We start from the raw sequence: 17,756 nt of genomic DNA on the forward strand, positions 1-17,756 counted from the left end.
TCTGGATACGATAGAGCATGCATAGCCTGTTGTCACGGCGTCTCGTCTGTAATGTGTCCCATTTTAGATCTTCTAACATGGTAGTGACGCACCCTGGTGTGCGTGATGTGTAGTCATTATAGACGAATCTAGCAGCTCTCCTCTGTATGAGTTCTAGAGTGTTGATGCTTGCTTGGTTGGTTGGGTCCCATATAGTAGAAGCATACTCTATGACAGGTCGCACGAGTGTTGTATAGCCAGCAGCCTTTACTTTCCTTGTACATTCTTTTAGGTTTCGTTTAACAAACCCAAGTGTTCGGTTACCCTTTGCTGTTACACTCTGGATATGTTTGTTCCATGAGAGATTGTTTGATATTGACACTCCCAAGTACTTGGCACTATCTACTGGTTCGAGTATGTGTCCATGCAGAGTGTATGGGTATTGTATAGGTTCTTTGTTCTTTGGTGGTATGCGGATAATATTGCATTTTGTTGGATTGAATCCATGTTTTTTCCCAATTTTCTAACGCTTCAAGGTCTTTCTGAAGTTGTTCTGTATCTTTGGCGTTACTAATTTCCCTGTACAATAGACTGTCATCAGCAAAGAGGCGGACGTCTGATTGAGTATATCCGGGCATGTCATTGATGTATGTTAGGAACAATAAAGGACCTAGTACTGTGCCCTGTGGCACTCCTGACAGAACATCGTCTTGTTGAGATCTAGCCCCTTCCAATACTACCTGTTGTTTCCTGTTTGATAGGAATGAACTGATCCAGGAGTTTGTCCGGCCCCTTACTCCATAAAATTGGAGTTTGTACAGCAGTCTTGAATGAGGAACCTTGTCAAATGCCTTTTCAAAATCCAGAAGTATGATGTCAATCTGGGTTCCATTTGAAAGGTATTTGGCTATACGATCGATGGTGATGATAAGCTGACTTTCACATGATCTGCGTTTCCTGAAACCATGTTGGTTGTCACAGAGTATATTTTGTCGATCAAAATGTTTCATTATGCTGCTGTGAACTATATGCTCTAACAGCTTACAAGTGATGGAGGTAAGGGAGACTGGGCGATAATTGGCCGCTAGGTGAGTATCCCCTTTCTTGTATAGTGGCACTATGTTGGCATCTCTCCAGTCCTGTGGAACTTCTCCTGTGTCAAGTGAAAACTGAAAGATTCTTGTCAGAATTGGTGTTAATTCTGCAGCAGTTATTTGTAGTATTTTGGTTGGTATTTCATCTGGTCCTGCTGCTTTGTTGGTGTTAAGGTTTTTTAACAGTTTGAATACCCCATTTTCAGTTTACTGTGATGTCATTCATTGTATTGATGTTACTAGGACCTTTATCAGGAATAGTGCTGCCATCTTCTTTTGTGAAAACCGAGCAAAACTGTTCATTTAAGATATTGGCTTTACTCTGGCTGTCGCTTTTAAGGAAGCCTTCCTTGTTTTTGAGTGGTGCAACTCCAATAGAGTCCTGTCCTTTGCTCTTCAAGAATGACCAAAATCTTTTCGGTTTCTCAGTGTAACTGAGACTAATGATGTCATTCATATACTCTTTGTGTGCTTTTCTTATTTCCATTTGTGTTTGTTGTTGGAGGTATTTATATCTATCTCTGTCTCTCTTTTTCTTTGTTTTCCTTGATTTCTTGTAAGCTTTGTTTTTCCTTCTTACATGTATTAGACGCTTGATGTTGGTATTGATCCAAGGATGGGTAAATTTTGTAGTTGTCATCTTTGTTGGTACTTTCTGATCAATAATTTTCATGATGTTTTCTTTGAAATATTTCCACATGTTTTCAATATTACTGAAGGTCTTCTGGTTTAAATTTTCAGCAAATAACCTCACCTCATTTTGTATTTCATCTATGTTGGTTCTTTTCCATAGTTGTATTTTACGTTTAACCGGTTTAGGTTTTTGTGCTTTAATTGAGGTATCAAGAAGGACAATGTCATGGTCGCTGTTACCAATAGCTGGAATCGGTTTACATCTCTGCTTAAAACTTGGATGGCTAGTCAAGATTAAATCTAGTGTGTTTTCTTTTCTTGTAGGGAAGTCCACTATTTGCTCAAGATTAATGTCTGCTACTATGTCCAAGAAGGTTTGGTTCACTTTGGATGGATATTGCGTACCATTTATGGCTAACTGTTCCCAATTGATGTCTGGTATGTTAAAGTCTCCACCAATAATAAGGATATTCTTTTTAGTGCTATTTTTAAGGCGGTTAAATTCATCTTGTGTATATTCTAGGTACTCATTGTCTGTTCTATTTGGCGGTCTATAGTATGATGCCAATGTGATTTTCTTTGAGTTAGTTGTTATTACTCCACTGATCATTTCAATATTTTTACTTTTATATACATTATGTAATTGTAGATGTTTTTTGGCTGCTATGAGAACACCCCCATGTCGATCGGTGGGTCTATCTCTGCGTTGGATATTATAATCAAGGTCATTTGATAGTATTTCGCTTGATGATATGGTGTCGTTGAGCCAAGTTTCTGTTCCCAGTATGATATCGGGATCTGTATCTATTATGATAAGCTCTAGTAGTTTTCCTTTCTTCCTCAAACTTTGAAAATTAATATTCAAGATTCGTAAGCCCTTTGTGTTGTTTGCTCTGTAAAAAGTTTTTGATTTGGGTTTGATGGGTGAAGATGTAGTGATCCCATTAGACTCTGGTAGTATATCAAAAGTTGAGTCGTGTTCTGTGTTAACGCTTGATCTAGTTTCGTTCGTAATGCTGGATGTTGATGGAAAAGATATATCTGACTCGCTGTGAATTAATGATGGATGTTCAGATTGATTTATTATTTGTTCATTTGTGTTGTTTTCATCTAGTTCAGGTGTTGAGTAAATAATCGATGAATTATTAGGTGGGGCACAGTTGGGACATTTCCATGTATCGCTGCTGTTACCAAGTCGACTAAATTCTTTTTAGGACAAGTCGACTAAATTCTGTTCTCTCTTATCCTAAAAAGGGCAATTTGTTTTTATAACAGAGGAACAGTTAAACTTTCAGAAGATGTTTTATTAGTTATGGATTTGGAATAAAATCTAAATGGCTTCTATTTTTCTGTCATGGAATTGATAGTGATACTTTAAATCACTGCTAATGTATTGCAATAAAAATCACTGTTTTATGTACTCTTTTTTTTTAATTGCCTAAACATGGACGTTTTTCCTGCTAACTGATTTGATAGTATTTGTTTGGTTTATTTTTATGATAGAATCAATATTTTGCTATTTATTTTAAAAGCAAAAACCAAATTGGACCAAACAGATTATAATGAAATTATAACTGAAACACATACAACTTTGACAAACTTCAAATTTATTCTATGACAGTTTCTAATGACTTAATTGTAATGTTTCAAAAATGAAAGAAAATTTGTTTGAAATCATGTAGGCTGATGTTAAACTTCTGAAGGACAAATTTATGTTTTTTGTTGCTTATTAATGTTATATAAACAACCATAAAACTATGAGAAGTTTTATTAAAAATATTTATGAAAAGTTTTGAAAACCTACAATTATTTTAATGTAATGATCTCAAAATCCTTTTAATTTGTTTTGAATATCAATTATTCTATAAAAATATTTATAACTGTACTTTTAAATAGCCAACAGATTAGTTTACATATAGTTACATCAAGGAAACTTTATATTTATGAGGTATTTATGTCAAAAACCATTTTACTATTTTAAACTTTAAATAAGTTTTAATATATGATATTGAAAAGTCCTTTAATTGATGCATTTCAAAAATCAATACATAACATTATCAAGAATTTCAAACAACAAAATAATTTAATTAAACTTTACTTCAGATTTTACACATTCACAACTGTTTCAACAGTACACATTTTGTTAACAGGGAAATTGTCACGTTCATTTCTGCACCTACATTCCCTAGATCTGTAATAGATTGTTACAAGTTCACTACTTATTGAAATATACATAGAAACTTATGTAAAATCTATAATTCTGTATACAGTTTAAACATGCTTCAACAATATTAAAGAAAGAATTACATAATTTTTTTGAACAATTATAAAAGTAGGACCATGCATTAAAAGCTTTTGTTTTCAACGTGAATTCGGTAATTTATGTTGGCTTTACGTCAGTATTTAAAACTGCTAGCTCATATGTATATAAAGGTTCCATTTGTCAGAAGCATGTACATGAAAGAATTTTTAAGGAAGTTTATGATATTTTTGTGTGTCCAATTCAAGAACATCCAGATTTTGTTAGTCTTTGTGTGTTTTTTTTTTTTGGTTCATTTGTATGTTTTTGAATTAGGCGTCCATTTGTCTGAGTTGTAAGGAGCAGTTTTAGCTCTTGTGCTGTTTTCTGCTCTTTGGGCGTGTTTTTGTCTCTTTGGCACATTCCTTGTTTCCAGTCTCGATTCTTTTCACATTATTATCGTTGATTAAATCATATTAATTATCAGAATGAGTTTAATCTAAACAAATTTTAAGGATGTTCGCTTGTTTTTTTAAATTTTTGTCAGAATTTCAGAATCCTCTGGTTTTATCCAATTAAATGCCTTAAAATATTTTGCCCCTTGACCCCTATTTTTCTTTTTTTCATAAATCCTCCTTCAGTCAAAACCCAAACCTTTGACAAATGATATCAAAAAGACATCATTCTCCTATCATTATCTTTAGTTTAAACATATTTATTTATAGTGGATTGGGAAACAAGTTTTGCAACTTATATTAATTCCTTTCCACTTTGCAGGTGCGTCTCAGTGCTGCCTTGTAGCGGCATTAGCCTACTCTTTTTCAAAATCTACAAGGGTGTCTTTAACGTGCAAGAGATATGGCTCTCTTAACACGGGTCAGCCATTTATCATTATCTTAATTTGTTTGGTGGAGATATTATGTGGAGCCACTATATACCAACTTAGGTTAAGAAATTGAAAAACAACACATTTAATAATTTCTTGCGTCCGAAGCGCTTTTTTAGGATTTAACTTCATCAGGAATGCTCAAAGCCAAACATTTGGAATCTGAAGATGTATAAGATGTGCTAATGTGCTCAGAAAGTCAGAAAGTGTAATTATTTCCTTCTCCACGGCAATGGTCACATTGCTCTTGCAAGTAAATTGAATTTAAATTTTAATATAAAACTCCTGCTTTTTTTAAACTTTCATTTAAAACATGACTTTTTTGTACCCAAAAAGGTGGACTTTATGATTGTATAGGGTTACAGATATTGATCTGATATCGATACTAAATTAGCCTTTAGTTAATTTGTGCTGCCAAGGTCACAGTTTTTTATTGTAAACAATTAATTTGAAGGTCGTAGGTTGACAATATTAATCATTGTAATAAAGACCACAATGGCTACGTCAATCACAAGGCACTCAGAGATTTTATAATCGATAACAAATCAAACCACGATGTGATCATGAATGACAATGGTAGCATTAATGTGCGGAAAGTTAGCTAGTTACGGTCATATATGCAAAATTATATAATGAAGCAGAACACTAATCTTCCGGTTTTTTAAGCCACCGTAATGGGTTTTTAATAAATAGCATTTAATATAATGTGTATGCTGTCACCTTCTTCAGACGACATCTAAATGTAATTTCCTGAGTTTAGTAACATGTATACTGTATCCCAATTATAATACAAAGATATATTTCTTCATGACCTTGTCTCATCACTTGACACGTACATCTTTGGTAAATAATATCTTGGATTGAATTCGCAACATTTTATCAGGAAATATTATCATTACAAAAATCATTCATTTATAGAAAAGTTATTACATTAAGGAATAAGAAAAGGGAAGAAGAAAATACACAGCTCTGGAAATTCAGCTGTTCAAATAATTTTGTAATACAAAAATCAGTTCTCTTTGCCTTTAATTATTTTGACAATAGAATTTGTGTCTCTGTGTCTCTGGGTTAATCGTGTTTTTTTGTAAAATAATCCTTCCACAAAGTTCCCTGTCAATGAATCCCTTACATACATATAATTATGCAATTTGGACAGGAACTACAACAAAATGTAACTTATTAATGTCGCAAACTGTATAGCAATCTATGCACTTGATCATTTACGAAACAAATTCTTCCACCAAATTTCTTGCAATACGATATTCTCCTCTCTTGATAGTTCAATTTTAAATATCTATCTGTGAGCCTCATGTTTTTAATTTCAAAATTTAAAGGTCTCAAGTGGAGAAATATTGTATCATGCTCAATGCAGAGAATCTATATATATATATACCAAATGATAAAACCATATACACTAAATTTCAATTATCATTCTTATCTCTTTCTACTATGGATATGGTAGATAAATTTCGTTGATTTTCACTATTTTAAAATATGAAATTATCTACATTTAATTATTTAAAGAATACAATTCTATTGAAAAAGGGGAAACTATGTTCAAAACTATTTTCATGTGGCATTGTGGCCATATAAAATTGTTTATGATTTGAATTTATTCACAATAAAGTAGGGAAATAGTTCTTGATTCTAGATGACCCACTTCTCTATTATACAAAGTAATTTCAAACTTTGCTGATCAAATTATGGTTGGATAATTTTTATATTTTTGTCTTTCGATCAATTCTTGAATCAATAAACATCATATCCTACAACAATCTAACTCCACATGAATCAAAAATAGACCAACTAATGCATTTTATATCCATTACAGAATCCTTTTATCTATGTTTCAACATTGCATGTCGATTCCTTACTTAAATTGACCTATTAAAAACAATAACAATGTATTTTTAGTACACCAACGTTAACCCTATTCAAATTCAAAAACTAATTAAGATCTACTCAAAATCAATCTTGTTTGAAATTTACTCTTTAAAATCATGCAAATTCATTTAATCTTCATTCTGTTTTATGAATATAAGAACCTTGATTATGTTAAACTTGTAAGATCAATACACAAATTGATATTGGACACTAAAGCAGACATTAGAGTAATACAAAAATAAGAATCTTAGTTATCCAGATATGTAAACAATCATCTGTGTCCTGGTTATCAAAATCTATTGACGACAGCTAATGTGCAAAACTTCCCAGGAAAATCAATCTCCGTTCGATTTCTTTAACAGGTTTCCCAAAGCTTTAATCAATTTCCTCTTCAAAACAATTTCATAACCGAGAAAAAAAATGGTCAAACAGAGAAAGAGGGTCTTAAAGATGTTTATATGCACTTTTATTCTTGACAAAATAAATCAACTTTAACTGTTTGTTTCTTTCTGTGGACTGAACTATCCCCTTTACCTATTTTATATCTATCAGTTGTTGAGCATACAAAATATATACATCAAACAAATATACTATCCAGAATTTTTTTTCTTCACATCATCAGATCTCGGTCTTCCAAGCTTTGAGTCTTATATACATGTATAAGAGAAGAGCCGTAGAAATGACTGCTAATCATATCATATTTATACATATAGAAGCCTCAAGAAAAATTGGCAATTTCTTTTTAAATCATGAAGTATGGCTGATTTACTGATGCAGACAGACTCTATATATCAAAACCATTAACAATGGAGGCACAATCTAGAATTAATACATTTCAACAGTAGAAATAAAACCTGCAGTATAAGAGTGTGTATAATAAGCAAAGAGGTCCGAGACCACAATTATATCGTAGCGCATTTCTTTTAGAACATAAATGAAAATTTTAAAGAAATCCCAACTGCGCTTTCTCAATGAAATTTTTACAGTGTGTTGTACTACTTTTGGGACAAATTATATCAAAATTATAGAAAACTTCATCGGCTCTGACTCAAAATATGGACAATTTTATGTTAAGGGCATCTTGGAATCTTTTGACAGCTTCCTAAGAGCTAGTTTTTAACCTTTTTCAACTGGACCAAATCACTACTTTCCTTTAAAATTCTGGACCCAAATTTTTTTACAGTGTAATTTCATCCCCCTACTTGCCATTTGAGGCATAAAACATGGAGAAATAAATTTGGAAGGGGTTAAAAAAATATTGGCAAGTAACCCACTGTCAACACTAGGGACTATATTTGTGGACAATGAAAATCAAGGGAAGACAATTGTGGTCTCGGACCAAGATCCACAAAATAAAAGAAGAATATGTCGGAGGACACAAATGCACCTGCTGATGCTTTGTAAACAAAATAGGGCAAATCAAAGACTGAAAGGATGACAAGACAGACAGACAGAGTGCAGGTCAACCTTTGGAGTAGGAGACACAATCCAGGGTTAAATTAATATTTCAATGACTTGGGACAGTCACCTACAGAATATGGTGGGGTTAATCATGCTTTCATGTGCTCAAACTAGACTTTTGACAAACAATCATGCATGTAATTTCAATTATTGTTCGATGCTAATAGCAAAGAAACTTTTGATTGAATAAAATTACTAATAGGTATTTAACACCTATTTCAGCACTGTTGTGCTATTCATGGTGGTTAGTTTTATATTGGTGGAGGAAGCCAAATTGAGCGGAGAAAATCACAAACCTCCAGTAGGAATAGTTACAATCCTAATCAACTGAGAATGGAGGCTCCCACAGGGTACCCCCCTCAGGTCGCAAGGTCGCTTTTAAATTCGTCGAGAGGTTGTTTTTAAGGGAAATGTACAGGTTGCAGGTCGTTTTTCCCAACACAGAGGACGGAAGTCAGTCGCAGGTCGTTTTTTTCCAAATTTTACAGGTCGTAGGTCGTTTAGAATGCCCTCAGGTCGGAAGTCGCCTCTAAAAAGCCCAGAGGTCGCAGGTCGTTTTTGACCCTGCGGGAGCCTCAGAATGGAATTAAGTCCACACTGTCATGTGCAAGATTCAAACTCACAGCCTCAGTGTTGACAGGCTAGTGATACAACTACCTAAACCATTCAGCAACCAAGGCCCTAGTGAAACTTTTTACATGTGGAATGTGACTTACCTTTTTAATATTAGCAGCATACTGTTTCATAGCAATTTTTTCAACAGTACTCTCAAAGTTGAAGAAATGTTTTATGTCAAGACTAGCACTTTGTTCAAAACATGTCCATGATGAATTTTCTGGGTGAACCTAAAAAGAAACAAAACAAAAAATTATTACACATGATGGCAAACAACCATTTCAAGCTTTCTGTACAACAGACTCTCGGGAGGGTCATTGTTACAATACATGTACTTATAACAGATGTACAATGTCCCCTGCATTCATATGTCCCAAGTTTTATTTATTCTTCTATCCATAATACTACAAGTAAGTTAGACTCTCAGCTTAATTCAAAATACAGGGTTTTTTTTGCCCTAAAATTAATGCAAATTTAAAAGTTAACATACATATTCTATGATTACTAAAAACTTGACTAAGGTACAAGGTATTCATAAAATAAAAACAAATTTCACATTGAACAAGTTACCATGGCAACAAATCATGACTAAATTTGCATATTTTGTAAATTTTCTATATTTTCTTGTTTTTCATCAAATTTTAAGTATATTTTAGATTGGAAAAGTATGTGTGCACCCAAGAAACAACTTTATATTTGGTGAGATTATGTCAATAGTTATAATAAAACTTCAGTTAAATTATTTTGTTGTTTCTATGCTGCACAAGATCAAGGACGTATATTATAGAAAACTGCAAAAATTCTGTGTTTCATCATTTTTGTGAAAACAATACATATTATGGCGTAAATGTGTTGTCATTAGATAAAAATATTTGTGCTTTTCATTTATATTTCTTGACCCTATGCATTTCTAAACATTTTGGGCCAATTTGAAATAGTTATCTAACATTTTATTTTCTTGGGCCAAAACAAGGCCTTATAATGCCCTTACTCCTTTCAAAGTATCAAAAAACAAGATGAATGCAGATGTGAGACACATCATAAAGTGCTCAAATGTTACAACTTATCACTGTCAAATTATCAACCAAATTTTAAGTCATTTTTTCAGTAGAATAGGACAAAAGTGTGACAAAAAATTCAAGTCCATTCAACAAATTAGAAAATTCATAGTGTCTGCAAGCAAGAACTTCGGATTGTAAAATGCCAACACTTTAACAGTAACAATTTCATTACTCACAACTTTTCAACTTAACTAAAGAGAATAGTTTCACAAAAATAAGTAAGTGTTGGGTGAACAGACAGTGGAAATCTATACATATTAGCACCAACTCCCAGTGATAAGGTATGATAATGAAATATATAAATCATGGATATGACATAACTCTCAGCATAACTAGACTGCACTAATCATCTAATAACAAGGAATTAATTGAATCTGGAATAATTATATATTATGGAATACAAAATGATTTTGTGTATGTTGTTCTAAGCCTTAGTTATAAAAGATAATTAAAAAACAATGATGAATTTTATGAAGTTATTCACAAATATGATGATCTTCAAATTGCCAGGGAAATATATGGTTAAGTCTGTAATTGATGATGATATAAACACAAGTATGGCTAACCCTTAGTTGGATGTAATAAAATATATTATTACTGTTCAACTAACTCTTAGCCATGCGTGCATGGCTAACCCCCTTAGTTGGACTTTATAAAATAAATAATTATTGTTCAACTAACCCTTAGCCATGCGTGCATGGCTAACCCCCTTAGTTGGACTTTATAAAATATATAATTATTGTTGAACTAACCCTTAGCCATGCATGCATGGCTAACCCCCTTAGTTGGAATTTATAAAATGTAAAATAATTGTTCAACTAACCCTTAGCCATGCATGCATGGCTAACCCCCTTAGTTGGACTAAAAAGAAAATTTTGTAAATAATTTAAAAAATTTAAATGCAAAATTACAAAAAAAAATTTTTTTTCAAAATTTCAGAAAAAAATATTTTTAAATGCAAAATTCACGAAATTACAAAAAAAATCAAATTTTTCAAAAATTCAGATTTTTTTTTTTTATTTTTTTTTTTCTAAATTCAACAATACTTATAAAAAAAATTAAAAAAAAGTGAAAATTTCCAAAATTATTTTTTCTCAAAAATTCAAAAAAAAGGTTAAAATTCCATATGATATATGTACAGTAATGTAGTTTTCTTAGACAATGAACAGTGAAACAGGTCAATAGTACCTATATCTGTTGGTGATGATGCAGTGATTCTGTTGTGAAAATGTATAAATGCCACCTTGTAATGGGAATATTCACGGCTGCCGAAAGTTTGGAATGTGTTCACATTTCATTTCTCTTCACTGAACAGAGCAGTTGTAGGTGGAAATTTGTTTAACATAACCTGGACAGTAGCTTGAATCAATTCCTGAAAGTTCCTAATCATTTTAGTAGTGGTAAGTGTTATATAAGTTTATTGTTATTATGTCTGTAATCAACATGTTTTGTTGCACTATGATTTTTGCCTTTGTCTCAACAGCAGCTATCTTCTTGTATGCATTGTACGTGTACATTTTTAACACCAGGGAAGAGCAGATGATTTAAAAGAAAAACAATTTTGTGTAATCCAGTATTATATAAGATGTTTTGTGTCCCAGGTTATGGTGCAGTTTAAGCACTCCAAAACAGGTTCATAAAGTCCACTGGTTGTGTTTGGTTGCTGTCCAACATATTAAATCGATTTTTTTTAGTTATTTGCTTAAATTTGGCTATTAATATTCTCTTTTGAAAGAAAAAAAAAACCGTTCAAAAATTAAGTGTGCTGTGCATATTTGAATTAACCTTCATCAGATACATACAAAAAAAATTGAAAACAAAGGATGTATAGGTACCATTATCTTGGGACCTAATAAGAACTATTATGACGATCTTGAAGTTAAGGATCTTGCTCATTGTTGAAGACTTAAGGTGACTTGGACTTGTTTACATTACTGCCCTACTATGCAGGATAAGTAGTTTTCTCATTGGCAGTCATTCCATGTATCCTTGCTTTTGTATCATTTAAAGACTTCAATGATTCAATCATTTAAATTAACACATTTTAATTTCAAAACATTCAACAAATATTTCCAACCAACACATAACAAATTTTGTGAACAACAGATATAATTGGCGAATTTGTAATCATTTTACAGTCAATATGATTTAATTTGTAATCATTTTACAGTCAATATGATTTAATATTTATCAAGAGACATCATAAGATAGATGAATCTATAATACATGTTCAGTAAATTTTTTCCTTTGTCAGACTGTTACTGAGCTCATAACCTGTGAAAATCACAAGAAGCTTTTAAGCTTCTAGTATTTTGATAAGATGTGTAATTTTTTCGCCATTTCTCTTGATGTTCTGTCATATCCAGTGGGACTATTTCGCCAAGTTGTTTTCAAATTCTTCTAGTACTTCAAAGTGTTCTTTTTTTAATAATAATCTGAAAAACACAAAATCAACATTAACTTCAATAATGTACAAACTTGAATGTGTCAGATTAATATGATTAAGAAAATGCTTCGCCGAGTGCAGCCTGATTCAACCACAGAGGTCCCACCCTGAACAGTTGGTGCATGTTTGAACACAATATTCAAGCTTGATAGACTGTCTGTATTTGGATTGCAATCAAACTTTTGACATAATATAGGTTTCTGACACACAAAGAACGTGGTGAAAGATCAAAAGAAATTTGAAATAAGTTAAAATATTTGTATTAATTTTCAATTGAAGATTTCTTAATATTGCGCAATTGAAGATTTCTTGCTATTGCACAGTATTATGCAATTGAAGATTTCTTGCTATTGGACAATACTTCATATATTAATTTATGCTTCATGTTTGGTGTGTATCTCCTGCCATATCAGAATTTTGCCTTTATCTATATACATAAATCAGAAATAATCAATGAAAAAATGGAAAATTTCAAAGAAAATATCCAAAACTTACGAGAAAAAAAAATACCCCCCCCCCACCAAATTTTTTTGAACCCCCTTTCAGTATTTTACCCAAAACTTAATGTTGTTAACTGTTCTGTGGTCCAGTTGTTGTCTCTTTGACACATTCAGCATTTACATTCTCAATTTTATTAATCCCAGCCTTTCCTCTGTGGTATGGTACCTTGCAGTACAATTTCAGAGAGATCTATACACTTAAACAAAAGTTATTGTCTGGAAATTAGAAAAATGCTTGTTTTTGGCCCCTAATTCCTGAACGATTGAGGCAATTACCCCCAAAAACCATTCTAGCCTTTCCTTTGTGATATGGAACCTTGTAGTACAATTTCAAAGAGATCCGTACACTAACACACAAGTTATTGTCTGGAAACTACAAAAATGTTTGTTTTAGGCCTCTTTTTGGTCCATAATTTCTAAACTGTTGGTACCATAACCCCAAAAATCAATCCCAACCTTCCTTTTGTGGTATTGAACCTTCTGGTGAAATTTCATGGTATCTATTCACTAAAACTAAAGTAATTATCAGGAAACCATACGTGTCGATGGACATTGCTGACGACATCATACCATTACATATATATGACTCCAAAAAAAATTACCCAATACATGGATACCATATTATCCAATCTTTGATACATACTCGAGGTATTACCAATATAAACATTACTTTAAATTTATGTTTACCTTCATTTAATATCCCTCATATTCAGTCCAACTTTCCAACTCCTCAACCCAGGAAATTGACTTCCTAGATCTACAATAAAATCATAATTAAAACTAGACAATACAAAAAACTCTGTGGCTAATTTATCAAATAATTAGGAGTTGACTGACAATTTTGACCCTGCATACTTATTTGTTGATCATTTTTGCAACTTAAATTTTCTCTACATCCATGTGTTATTTGTTTAATTTCCAACAACAGATGACATCAATGGCTATAATCATTCATTTGTAGGTCTAGGTTAGCTTTTAAGAGAAATTCAGCCCATTGTGTTAGGACAAGGATACAATATTGATTATTTGAACTTGCTTTCAGTAACTGCTATAAATCTCAGATGTGTACTTTGAGTGTTTTTGTTTTAGAACTTTTTTATAATTTGTGCTTTGTATTCATCTTAGAATTAAGCCCTTTTGAACGTTTTTTTTTTATAGTTTGTAAGTTGTACTGTTACACCACTGTCCTAGGTTAGGAGGGTTTGGTGCCAGCAATCCCATTTTAACGTTTTAAAAACTCCATGTGACTGTCCCAATTCAGGAGCTTGTTATTCAGTGGTTTGTTGCTGTATATATCATAACAGTTTTCTGTTCAATGTTTTGTTAATAAATCAGGCCATAAGTTTCTCATTGGTAATTTCAAGGCCTTGTATAGGTCATTGTTGAGGGGTGTACGGTAAACTATAGTTGTTAATTTTGGCCTCACCTGTATCTCAAGGAGAGTTGTTTCATTTACCATCATACCACATCTTCTTATTTCTATATAGACTTGAGACTTGCACACACTCATGTTTTGCCTGCTTTACTGACCGTGATTGACTTAATGTTGAAAGCCTTAAAGATAAAGTATTTATGACAAGCTTAAGTATCACATAATTTTGTCATGAACTTAAACATTATCATTGATTTACTAGTAAGACAATAAAGTCCAGTTCAGACCCTGCCACATTCTTCAAACTTGAAGTCATATTAAATCTGGTCAGAAAAAAAGGAATCCCAAATGATGTTTCTTCTTAATTGATAGATGGACCAAAGTTATTGATGAAAAACAGAAATTTGATATCCAAATATTGTTTCAAAAAGTTACCATCATACATGTATGATCATTAAAAAAGCTGATAATGTCTTTTCGTTTTTATTAAAATTAATTTACCTAATTTATAATTTCAGCTTTTCCATGCATTGTAAGATTTCCATGAACATAGAACATATGTAGTTCCTGATCAAAAACAACAACAACAGATTGCTACGATAAAACTGTTGAGTTACTATTTGTAATACAGAATGCATCAAGATGACGGAATGCTACATATAATATTCGGGATACTATGACAGATGAGATAAGAAACTGAAGAAATAACCAAGTGCTAAACAGCAAAGGTATGATTATAACCGTAACTGATGTTTGAAAAAGTGTGTCATTATAGCATCTACAGATATTCCAATCATACCAATACTTCAGACTTGTTTAAATTTTAGGGTATTTCAATTTAAAAAAAATGGCTACTTAACTTAATATTTTTACAAAATTAATATTAAACTATGAGTCAATAGTTTCTTTCTTAAACATACAGCATGGAGTTGCATTTTTGCATTCTAAACAGAGTAATGTATTTTCACATCCGTTGCTATAGCTTATTAACTTCCTGTTATCTTATGATTGGGTTACCTGTATCATATTCAGGAGTGAATCAAGCCATTTCTAAAAGGGGGATATGTCCCATTCAAATGCATTGCTCGTTAAAAAAAAAGGGGGGGGTCCAACCCCCCCCCCAGAACCCTCTGCCTGGAGACACCACTGATATGTGAGAAATAGCCACAATACATTTTGTTGATATCAAATTAAAATTAAGAAGCTACTGTAATCTACATGTATATATGTTTATCTACTCTCCATTGTCTACTGTCACCTTGATTAGTAAATAAATAAAAATCATGTTGTTACAAAAATGTACATGTATATATTTTTAAGGAACTAACTGTGGTATAATCTTCATTTGGAAACATGCAACATAAGTTCAATCTGACATGATCATAAAGCAGGCAAGACATTTCAGTATGTACACTTTTGTAAAAAAAATGTGAAACTATAATTATTAAAGCATATTTTTTGTTTTGTTTTTTCAGATTAAGATATAAGGAGGAGATATTTTCCTGAAGATTTAATTAATGTCTGCAAAGATAATGTGAATGGAATAGAAGCTATCATTCTTTAAAGAAAAGATACAGAAACACAAGCTCCTGTAGAAACTCATGAAAAGGAAGATGCTTTTGCAATATGTGCTAATGTGATAAATTATGACAAATCAATTAACAACAATATATTCTACAAATTTCCTAGTTTTATAACATTTAATTGAGGCACCAATTAAATCACCAATTTTTCTATTTGTAAAGGGGCATAACTTTAGAAGGATGAAATTTAAATTTGTTCTGTGTCTTGTGGTAATTAGCATTGAGCATCAATTTATTAACAATTGGTTGAGGCAAACTTAAGTTAGAGAACGGAAACCATTTTTGGGATTTACAGACGTACTAAGTCTTACATACGTACAGATGGACAAGGGTAAAACTTAATGCCCCCTCTGATAAAAACTTTAATTAAATGATTAACAAATTAACAAATCAGGTTGTGCTGAGGTAGCTCATGAAATCTGTTTAAATTATTCAGCCACATATGTTTTTGTACTTTTTATCACTACTTTTTAGCTCACCTGGCCTAAACCAAAGCATTTAGAGCAAATCTGACAGGGTAAAATTGTTTATCTGGTCAATCTCTATCTGCCCTGAAATTTTTAGATGAATCGGACAACTCGTTAGGTTGCTGCCCCTAAATTGGTAGTTTTAAGGAAATTTTTCTGTTTTGGGTTATTATCTTGAATATTATTATAGATAGAGATAAACTGTAAACAGCAATAATGTACAGCAATTTAAGACTCTAAAATAAGTCAAAATGACCAAAATGGTCAATTGACCCCCTAAGAAGTTATTGTCCTTTATAATCAATTTTTAACAATTTTCATAAAATTTGTAAATTTTTACTAACATTTTCCACTGAAACTACACGGACAAGTTCATTATAGATAGAGATAATTGTAAGCAGCAAGAATGTTCAGTAAAGTAAGATGTACAAACACATCACAATCACCTAAACCCAATTTTATCATGAACTGTCTGCTTCCTTTGTTTAATTCACATATAGTATACCAAGGTGAGCGACACAGGCTCTAAACTCTAGTTAATGTTTGTTAAAAAGATGTCAGAATAGAAGTGAAGTTATGTGAATTATTTCTTATTGTGGACTGACTTTATCATGCTGGTCTGATGATGAGCTTGTAGGGTGAAGCCTTTATTGTTATTTTGCTGCAGTTTGGAATAATTGTTGATCAATATTTTTAAGGCAGCTTACATACATTGTATTTCAAGCTATTCCATAAATATGTATAAAGGAATTTATTTGGGAGATAACTAACTGTATTTTATTTTAAATTTTTTAAGCTCAGACTGCATCAATTGTGGATTTGATGGTCGCAAATTAAGTTTACTGGAGACGTGTTAGCAGAGACAGTAAACGGGTATTTGCGACCATCAAATCCCCAATTGATGCTGTCGGAGCTTAAAATTCAATATTGTTATCTCCATTCTAATGAAACTGACAGAAAACGACGTTAAAATATGTATTTAAAATCTGTCATAAGCCGTCTGCCCTTGCACGTAAGTCCCATATCATCACTGATTGTCAATTGGTGCCATGTAAATAAGTGACGTTATCCAATCAAGTTTCCTTTCATCTTGCTTACTGATAATTTTTCTTAATAGTGTTTAGATTTGTAAGTGAAAAAAAACTTTAAAATAACATCAGAAAAGAATTTATTTGCACTTGTTGTTAAAAGATAATATGTGTTGCATGCTTATTGTTTTGATAGGTGTAATTTATTTGTGATATACTTTTAGTTGTTTTCCTTCCAGACAACAGCCATTCTTTGTTTAAAATGTATCATGTTTATAGAAAGAGGTTCAAAATATTCTTAAAGAAGGAAATGATATCTGAAATAAATGTTTGTTTTTAAATACTCAGTTTTAGTTATTTTTATTTTAATATTCTATAATATATAATATAACTATAGTGCAACATAAAAACACTAGTTATACATTTAAAAATTTGATAACCCTCATGCATTAGAAGTTGCATGGTTTAGCATAAATTATAGATGAAAGATGATTGTGAGTAAAGTTCA

General features: G+C 31.9%; 1 protein-coding gene and 2 long non-coding RNA genes across 5 annotated transcripts in view; 1 reads left to right on the forward strand and 2 right to left on the reverse strand.

Annotated features, from left to right (window-relative positions):
• LOC139489761 (SEC14-like protein 1) overlaps positions 1-17,756 on the reverse strand; it is a 71,394-nt gene that overhangs the window by 36,786 nt on the left and 16,852 nt on the right. For both annotated transcript variants that reach the window (XM_071276552.1, XM_071276554.1), the window contains exon 4: positions 8,893-9,021. In XM_071276552.1, coding sequence (XP_071132653.1) covers positions 8,893-9,021 — 129 coding nt within the window. The remainder of the gene's footprint in view (positions 1-8,892; positions 9,022-17,756) is intronic.
• LOC139488582 (uncharacterized) lies at positions 11,881-14,422 on the reverse strand. Of its 2 annotated transcripts, XR_011656040.1 has the most exons (3): positions 14,225-14,388; positions 13,486-13,555; positions 11,881-12,287 (listed from the first exon to the last, which is right to left on the reverse strand). It is a non-coding gene; the product is annotated as an uncharacterized lncRNA (long non-coding RNA). The 2 variants fall into 2 exon arrangements; XR_011656039.1 differs by having other exon boundaries at positions 13,486-14,422.
• On the forward strand, positions 14,481-15,855 carry LOC139488583 (uncharacterized). Its single transcript, XR_011656041.1, has 2 exons — positions 14,481-14,898; positions 15,646-15,855. It is a non-coding gene; the product is annotated as an uncharacterized lncRNA (long non-coding RNA).

Source organism: Mytilus edulis, chromosome 9, assembly GCF_963676685.1.
Source record: "Mytilus edulis chromosome 9, xbMytEdul2.2, whole genome shotgun sequence".
Lineage (NCBI taxonomy): Eukaryota > Metazoa > Mollusca > Bivalvia > Mytilida > Mytilidae > Mytilus > Mytilus edulis.